Below are 9224 nucleotides of genomic sequence, written 5' to 3'. Positions count from 1 at the left end.
GTCCCCTGGAGACAACTTCTCTAAGGGAGGGTGGTGAGGAGTGGGGCTTGGTAAGGATACACGGCCATCACAGGCCGTCGCTGCGGCCATACACACCCAGCTGCTTCTCGAGCCACCGTCCCTCTTCCAGTTCTGGTGGAGACTCGCAGGTCTGAATTTCAAACAGGACGCAGTAGAGGAACCAGCACCACGACCAAAGGGGCAGCACAGCCATGGCTCCGCCGCCTGGGGAAGCGGGCCGGCCACACCCGGGCATCAGGCTGTGCGGCCTGGCAGCTGGCCGTGAGGGGCTCCTCCCTGCGGGTCTGTGCGTGCAGAGCGTCAGGGCCAGCGGGGTGTCTTGGAGCCGCTCCTGTAGGGCTGGGCGGACAGGCCCTCGTGGATCCACTCCCCATGGCTTGTTCTTTAAAACCGAAGCCCAAAGCTCATTTCCTTTGTGCAAATTCCCCTCAGGTCAGGGGAAGGGAGAGACTCCACAGGAGGGTGCGTCGCACAGGCAGGGAGGTGCCGCCCTGGCACCCCGAGCAGGCTCAGCCTCAGAATGTTCCTGGGGAGCCAGGTTCAGTGAGAGTCATTCTTCTGGACTGGAAGCCTTGTCTGCTCAGGTCACGTCCCTTCACACCCTAGTCTAGTGTTTAGAGACAGGCTCAGCCTGGACAGCCCAGAATGCAGGGCTGTGAGGATGAGTGTGTGTGAGTGTGAGAGAGTGTGTGTGAGAGCGTGTGTGAGTGTGTGTGTGAGAGAGTATGTGTGAATGTGTGTGACTGTATATAAGTGTGTGAGTGACTGTATATGAGTGTGAGTGAGAGTATTAGTTTGTGTGAGTGTGCGTGTGATTGTATATAAGTGTGTGTGAGTGTATGAGTGTGATTTGAGAGTGTGAATGTGAGAGTATGTGTTAGTGTGAGTGTGTGAGTATGTGTGAGTGTGTGTGACTTTATATAAGTGTGTGTGAGTGAGTGACTATATGAATGTGAGGGGGTGTGTGTGAGTGACTGTATATGAGTGTGAGTGTGAGAGTATTAGTTTGTGTGAGTGTATGAGTGTGATTGTGAGAGTGTGAGAGTATGTGTTAGTGTGAGTGTGTATGTGTGAGTGTGTGTGACTGTATATGTGTGTGTGACTGTATATGTGTGTGTGAGTGACTATATGAGTGTGAGGGTGTGTGTGTGTGTGAGTGGCTGTATATGTGTGTGAGGGTGTGTGTGACTGCATATGAGTGTGTGAGACTGTATATGAGTGTGTGTGAGTGACTGTACATGAGTGTGAGAGTGTGTGTTAGTGTGAGTATGTGTGAGTGTGTGTGTGACTGTATATAAGTGTGTGTGAGAGAGTGACTATATGTGAGGGTGAGGGTGAGGGTGTGTGTGAATGTGTGTGTGAGTTACTATATATTAGTGTGTGTGTGTGTGTGTGAGTGACTATATATGAGGGTGAGGGTGAGGGTGTGTGTGAATGTGTGTGTGTCAGTTATTATATATGAGTGTGTGTGTGAGTGGCTATATATGAGGGTGAAGTGTGTGAATGTGTGTGTCAGTTACTATATGAGTGTGTGTGTGTGTGTGTGAGTGGCTATATATGAGGGTGAGGGTGAGGGTGTGTGTGAATGTGTGTGTGTCAGTTATTATATATGAGTGTGTGTGTGAGTGGCTATATATGAGGGTGAAGTTGTGTGTGAATGTGTGTGTCAGTTACTATATGAGTGTGTGTGTGTGTGTGAGTGGCTATATATGAGGGTGAGGGTGAGGGTGTGTGTGATTGTGTGTGTGAGTTACTATATATGAGTGTGTGTGAGAGTGGAGAGAGAGAGGCAGTCTGGGGAGACGTAGACAGAGGTGGAAAGAGAGACAAGCCAGGAAATGGGGCGGTGGAGCCATGTGAGCAGCTCCCTCCTTGGCAGTAAGCCCCTGTCTTCCATTCTGGCTCCTGCATGTGCCTGCGTGCGGGCACAGGGGTGAGGATGAAACATGGGTCCTGCTCCCACGGAGGGAGAACCGGTGAGGGGGCCGGTGGAGAGTGCTGGGTGCCGTGTGTAAGGACAATGCTGTCTTTTTCCTGTGCTCACGGGCTTCTGGTCTTCAGGTGAAGTCCCTCCCTCCCTCCCTCCCTCCCTCCCTCCCTCCCTCCTTTCCTCCTTTAATGAGTGCACCTTACTTCCCATGGGCTTACCTCCACAGGCAGCCAGTTCCCTCAAATGCCCGGGTCCTCAGGTCAGGGTACAGGGCTGCGGGTGGGGAGAGCTCTTGGGGGTTGGGTTGTAGAGCTGGGTGCCGCGGGGTTTGTAGAGATCCTGGGGCTGGGATGAGACTGGAAGTCGCCTGCGGGAGGGTGAGCAGCACAGGCAGCCATCTTCCTCCCGCGGCATCACAGGCGGCTGCAGCGGGCGGGCGGTGCTGGAGGGGAGGCTGGGACTTGCTCCCAAGGTCTGAGCGGCCAGGGGTTTGGACCTTATCAGAGAGGGAATAGGAACCAGGAAAGCGGTTCAAAAGCAGGATTTTAGAAGCATGTCTTAAAAACCTCCCGTGAGTAATGAGGGATTTAATCCAGACCAACTCGGTCACTGGCTGCCTGTGTGTCATGGAGAATGTGCAATCCGGTGGGAGTGCCTGGCTCCTCTCACGGTGCTTTATGCGGGGGCATGGCCATGTCCATCAGAGCCGGAGACCGGCCTTCCGGGGCAGCCCTAGCCTGTGTGAGGGCTTGTGAGTTTGGACACTTACTTGTAATGTGAGATCAACCCTTAATATTCATGTGGGTCTGCGCTCACATTCGTCTAAGGAACCAGATGAGTATGTAGTTACCAGTGCAGGTGAGCACGCCACCCTCTGCAGGTGCAGTGGAGAGCCAGCACCAGGTTTAGGGGGAAAGAGGGGTCATTGCTCTGAGAACAAACCATTCATGAAATAAAGATGAGAACTGCGAGAACAGGAGAGGACATGAGGACCGAGGGGTGAGCATCCATCACTGGGCGGGACCTGGGGTTCCGGTTGCTGCCTGGCTGCGCCCCTGCAGATAGGAGCTGACCCAGGCCGGAGCCAACCTAGTCTTGCTGGCTCCCCTCCAGGCCAGGCAGCCGGCCTTGGAGCAGCTGGGCCCCTCAGAGCAGGCCCTCGGCTGGCCAGGCTGACCCTGCCTGCACACCCTCCTGCTCTCCATGAAGATTCCACCTGTGGCCTCCTTTTGGCTCTACCCCTTCGCGCCCCCACTCCTGATTCTTTCCCAGCTCCATGAAGAGGTGCCTCTGCTGCACCTTCTCCAGCCTCACTGACGCCAGCCTCACAGCTGCCCGAGGCTCCAGGAGGGAAGGCGTCCAAGTGCCTCTGTAGCCCTGTCCCCTGGGTTGGTCACTGGTGGTCCCAGGGCTACTCCCTTAAAGGCCCTGGGGATGGCAGGAGGGACACAGGGTCAATGAGTCGTGGGTGAGTCAGCACGCACCCCTGTGCCAGGGAGAACGGCATGTTCTCCTGGGCTCTCCTCCACCCTCAGAACATCAAGGGGGCGTCTGACCCTAGGAAGTAGGGCTCAGGGGCGATCCAGCTGAACTGGGAGGCAACGCGGTGCCTGTGCTGGGCCGCGCTCAGGTGTGTCCTGGGTGTGCCCTGGGCTGTCCTCAGGTGTGTCCTGGGTGTGTCCTGGGCTATCATCAGGTGTGTCCTGGGCCGTCCTCAGGTGTGTCCTGGGTGTGCCCTGTGCTGTCCTCAGGTGTGTCCTGGGTGTGCCCTGGGCCGTGCTCAGGTGTGTCCTGGGTGTGCCCTGTGCTGTCCTCAGGTGTGTCCTGGGTGTGCCCTGGGCCGTGCTCAGGTGTGTCCTGGGCCATCCTCAGGTGTGTCCTGGGTGTGCCCTGGGCTGTCCTCAGGTGTGTCCTGGGTGTGTCCCGGGCGATCCTCAGGTGTGTCCTGGGCCGTCCTCAGGTGTGTCCTGGGTGTGCCCTGGGCTGTCCTTCCGGGCTTTACAGACCCTGTGGAACAGGAAAAACCTGGAAGGACACAGGAAAGAGGAGAAGGCAAGATTCAGCAGCTGAGGAGCCGCCACCCCGCTCTAATCCCAGGGCCACCTGCTTGGCCAGTAGTTTTCCTTTTCTGGGAGCTGCAGGCTCTGCCAGGGGCGCCTGGCCTGTCCAGCTTCCTCCAAACTTTGCTGGCTGCGAAGAGAAGGGGAGGTTGTATTATCAACCCCAAGAGCGTCTGAAGTTCTCTCTCCAGTTCTCCAGCTTCCGGGATCTCTGGTACCAGTTCGTGCCTTTCATAGATCCTGAAACGACAATAGTCTGTAGAGTCAATGTTTGCCAACGCAGCTGTGGCCTGACTGTGGCTAATGCAGACACAGAAGCTGCGTCAGGAGGTCCTGACAGCCAGCGGGAGGCTGCTGGTCAGTGGGGGCAAGGCTTGTCCAGAGGCTGGGCCCAGGCCCAGGACGGCGTCACGGAGCAGGGGCTGCTGGGGCACGCCACTGTACTGGACAGCACAGCACCCGCCCGTCTCGGCACCTCTTCCTTCACCAGCTTCAAGCCTGCTGCCCTCGCTTGGGCCACATCCTGCCAGTAGCGATAGGCTCGGGCCCTTTCAGCAGCCTCCTTCCAAAAGGAGGTGAACCCTGGCCTCCCAGCGGAGGGGCCCTGAAACATGGCAGTGAGCGAATACTATCAGAGATGCACGAGTCACCACAGACCCAGGAGACCCAGGAACGGTTACGGGGAGAACAGGATCGGCCATGCTGAAGGGACTTAAGAAGAGAAATTTTTACAAACTGTTGAAGGAGTTGGGGAAAGACAGTGTGTGCATCACATGTAGTTGAGCAATGAAAAGGCTCACAGTCTCCAGTTGCTTCCGCTAAGAGTGCCCCTGACATTTGCCACCCAAAGGTGCTCTCAACTCAGGATGGTCTCCCAACAGCAGCCGTGCGCTCGGCGGTGTGGGCTTCAGGTCACTGGCGTCTGTGTGCAAGTCACGAGCTAAGACAGGTGTGGAGAGTGTGGCTCTGCTCTCCCCGGGGGGCTGGGAGCAGGGAGGGACGCAGAACGGCCTGTGAGGGCCGGCTGAGTCCTCGCTGGGTCAGCACGCGGCTGTGCGCTTGGCCAGAGGGCTCAGGCCAGCCCCTTAGGGCTCCCACTGACTGGCCCCTCCCCAGCCGGCACTCCAGGGGCAGCCGCTGGCACGGCCCTTAGATCTGTGTGGTTTCCTCGTCTTTTTTCTTTGAAAACACACTAAGGACTTTCACATTGTGAGGGGTTTCTGACCCCCGCACCAGGCGGGCCGCAGACGGCTCTCCCCTGCGTGGGGGCGTCCCACACAGCCTGAGCTCGTGGGGTGCTCGCCCCAGGCGGAGCTCGGCTTGCCCTTTGCTTGGAGTTTGAGGTCAGCGAGGTGTGGGCAGCAGGCACGACCTTGCCTGGCACACGGCACAGGCGCTGCTGGAAAAGGGACTGCGGCTTCCAGCACCACACGGAGGGCGTGGCGCCTCCACGGAACCAAGGAAGTCGACTGCACTGTCTGTTTCTGAGGAACTTCAAAGCAGTTTGATGTCCTTGGTTTATTCTCAACAAATACCCAAGTTATTTGAAAGGAAGGTCACATGTTCTCTTTTCCTTTCTTTCCTAAGCAAGCAAACAAACAGACCAATTTTCTTGACGCCACTCACCATAAGGAAAGACTCAGGGGTTAGGACCCCTCCTTCTCCACAGCCTCAGGCCTCAGGATACCAGGAAGGTCAGCTGACCCTGGGAGTCCCTTTCTCTGCCACTCCCGCCCGTCACCCCCATCCCCAGCCAGGCCCAGGCCTTGAGCCTGCAGCACAGGGACACGCCCTCCCGGCATCCCGGGAGGTAGCTCAGGGAGAGCAGCCTTCTGGCACAGGCGCTTCCTGCTCCAGACGCTGCCTCTGTACCTCTGCCCCGTGTTTCCAGGGTGTATCCCGGGGGTGTGTCCCGGGGGTGTGTCCCGGGGTGTGTTCAGGCGGTGTGTTCAGGCGGTGTGTCCTGGGGTGTGCCCCTGGGTGTATCCCGGGGGTGTGTCCCGGGGGTGTGTCCTGGGGGTGTATCCCGGGGGTGTGTCCCGGGGGTGTGTTCAGGCGGTGTGTCCCGGGGGTGTGTCCCGGGGTGTGTTCAGGCGGTGTGTCCCGGGGGTGTGTCCCGGGGGTGTGTTCAGGCGGTGTGTCCCGGGGGTGTGTCCCGGGGGTGTGTCCCGGGGGTGTATCCTGGGGGTGTATCCCGGGGGTGTATCCCGGGGGTGTATCCTGGGGGTGTATCCCGGGGGTGTGTCCCGGGGGTGTGTTCAGGCGGTGTGTCCCGGGGGTGTGTCCCGGGGGTGTGTCCCGGGGTGTGTTCAGGCGGTGTGTCCCGGGGGTGTGTCCCGGGGGTGTGTTCAGGCGGTGTGTCCTGGGGTGTGTCCCGGGGGTGTGTCCCGGGGGTGTGTCCCGGGGGTGTGTTCAGGCGGTGTGTCCTGGGGTGTGTCCCGGGGGTGTGTCCCGGGGGTGTGTCCCGGGGTGTGTCCCGGGGTGTGTTCAGGCGGTGTGTCCTGGGGTGTGTCCCGGGGGTGTGTCCCGGGGGTGTGTCCCGGGGTGTGTCCCGGGGTGTGTTCAGGCGGTGTGTCCTGGGGTGTGTCCCGGGGGTGTGTCCTGGGGTGTGTCCCTGGGGAGCTCATTTGCCTTCCAGAACCCCAGCTTCTTCTATGTCGTGGGGAGGGGGTGATTACGCATCTTTTGAGCATCATGAACAGGGCATGCAAATGCAGGGGCACATTGGGAGCTAAAGGGCTATCCTCTCTGGCCCCGTCAGATAACACCCTCCTGTGGCTCCATCCTGCAAGCATCTTCCCCCAGGTCGCTGGGTGTGACGGCAGTGATCCTACCAAGTGGGAAGGGCGGCGCACTGCCCAGGCTGGCTTGTGGGGTTTTTGCACTAGGGACAGTGTCCTAGGGGCGGGCCTCCAGCTCGCCAAGGGCTGGCCCTGCAGCCGAGGGAGGAGGGGAAATGGGCATGCTCACCACTGTCCACAGGCCCTAGAGGCCAGGGTCTGCAGCCTCTGAGACCTGGAGAAAGCCAGCCGTGGCTCCCAGTCGTGTTCCCAGAAAGGGGCCTGGCCCTGAGCCGTCTGCCTGGGGTCAGCCGGCCGGTAGCATGTGGGTTCTTGACTTTGTGCAGGAAAGATTTCACAACACAGGCCCAGGTGACTGTGAGGCAACGTTTATTAAAGCCGGATGGAAAACAAAGGGTTTCGCATAGAAGACGCAACAGGGGCGCCCGGCTGGGCCGCTGGCTCTCTGGGGAGTCAGAGAAAAGGGGGTCTTGGGGTCAGGTGGAGGGGACTAGCCTGGGGGGAGCTGCCACTGTCCATGGCTCCCCAGGTTGCAGCCTCATGGGGTCCCTCAGAGCAGGACTGCTTGGCTGTGGGGAAGGAGAGGGGGCGGCAATGGCGGCGGCTCCCTGGGGGAGAGCGCTGGGTCCTTTGTCTTGGGGGTTATTTCTCTCGCAGGCGGGAATCTGAGGGGAGGCCTGGGGAGGGTTCCAGCAGAACAGTCACCAGTTTCCAGGTGGGCTCCTCCAGGGCCGTGGTGGCCACCGATGGGTCCGTGCCAGGGCAGGGGTGTCAGGCATCACAGCTGGTCCTGGCGCCGCCCACCTGGTTTGGCGGCTTTTCTGGGCCTGGAGCTGAAATACAGCCCAGGTGTCAACTGTGGGAGATGTTCTCTGCGGGAGGGGCCTGCGGGGACTGCTCTGCGGGGGCTCAGCCAGGGCCTCGGTGCCCTGCCCCCGCCTGGCTGCGGGCCGTCGGGGAGCTGGGGCTGGCTGACCTCCCTGTGCTTCCCTCCAGGACAAGGAGGTGAACCTGGAGCAGGTGCATCGGCGCATGAACAGCCTCCTGGATGAGGACGTCGCTCACAAGCAGATCTCCCCGGCGTCCATCGAGCTCTCGGCCCTGGAGATGGGGGGGCTGGCGCCCGGCCAGGCCCTGGAGCCCACGCGGGAGTACCCGAACCCCCAGCTCTCGGTCAGCACCTTTCTGCCCGAGCAGAGCGGCCACGGCCCCGGCCGGACACTCACGGCAGGGCCCAGCGGCCTGCCGCTGCCGCTGGGCGGCTCGGCCACCATGCCCTCCGTGCCCTGCAAGCACAGGTCGCCCAACGGGGGGCTGTTCCGCCAGAGCCCGGTGAAGACCCCCATCCCCATGGCCTTCCAGCCCGTGCCCGGGGGCGTCCTCCCCGAGGCCCTGGACACCGCCCACGGCACCTCCATCTGACCAGCCTCCGCCCTCCCGCCGCCCACCCACCCGACCAGCAGAGCTTTTTAATACGAGGAAACCACACACACACACACACGCACACATGCACACACGCACACGCACACACACTCGTTTTTCTTGTACATACCTGTAAATAATGACAGAATGGAGTGGGGTAAAAGTGTATTTTGAATATTCCCAATTTTCGAAGTCAGTAAAAAAAACCACAAAAACGGTGTGAACGACTTTGTAAATTTTGTTCTATATGAATAAAAAGGCAAATTCCTTGTGATCCTTCTGAAGTGCCAGAGAAGCGGGCCTGGCCTTCCTGAGGGCAGGAGGGCGGGGTGCCGGGCTGCAGGGAGGTGGGGGGGAGGGGTGGGGAGGGGTGCCGGCCCCAGAAGCCCATGCTGCCAGCCCGCTCTGGATCTCCTCTGCGGGCTCCTCTCAGGCCTCAGGCAGGTGAGGGCCCGGGCGCCCGGGCCTGGCCGGCGCTGTGCGATGGGGACTCGGGGCCAGGGCAGGCCGGCTGGGCGCCCACCACTGCATGTGTCCCGGGCTGTGCTGAGGAGAGGAGCGCCATGCGAGGGTCTAGTCTCTGAGGGCTTCGGAGCCCTGCGCTGTATATTGGCCTCGGTTCTTCTTGGTTTTCTCACTTAGAAGAATCAGCAGAGAGCAGGAGGGACGGGGAGCCCCACCCCTGCCTCAGAGGGGTGGCGGGAGGGGGGCGCGGGGAAGAGGGGAAGAGGGGAAGAGGGGAAGGGACCCGAGCGCCAGTGGGCAGCAGCCGGGCCTTCGAGGAGTGAAGGCTGGTGAGGTGAGGACCCGGCTCTCGCCTGCAGGGAGGTGAGCCACCGCCCCGGCTGCCTCTGGGGCTGCCACCGGGAGCACCGTCTGCTGTGCAGGAGCCCACGCGTGCCCAGGCCCTGCTTCGCCTCTTACCGCACCCGGAGCCTTCCAGCCGCGATGCGGCTCCCAGCAGGCCAGCCGGCCGCCACAGCGCAGGCT

General features: G+C 60.5%; 1 protein-coding gene across 3 annotated transcripts in view; it reads left to right on the top strand.

Annotated features, from left to right (window-relative positions):
- Positions 1 to 8487, top strand: part of GRID1 (glutamate ionotropic receptor delta type subunit 1) — a 617880-nt gene extending 609393 nt beyond the window's left edge. For all 3 annotated transcript variants that reach the window (XM_059662029.1, XM_059662031.1, XM_059662030.1), the window contains one exon: positions 7809 to 8487. In XM_059662029.1, coding sequence (XP_059518012.1) covers positions 7809 to 8234 — 426 coding nt within the window. In that variant the 3' untranslated portion in view covers positions 8235 to 8487. The remainder of the gene's footprint in view (positions 1 to 7808) is intronic.
- Positions 8488 to 9224: the final 737 nt, after the last annotated feature.

Source organism: Myotis daubentonii, chromosome 13, assembly GCF_963259705.1.
Source record: "Myotis daubentonii chromosome 13, mMyoDau2.1, whole genome shotgun sequence".
Classification (NCBI taxonomy): Eukaryota; Metazoa; Chordata; class Mammalia; order Chiroptera; family Vespertilionidae; genus Myotis; species Myotis daubentonii.
The sequence above is the reverse complement of the archived record's forward strand: the minus strand, read 5'-3'. Positions and strand labels throughout refer to the sequence as shown.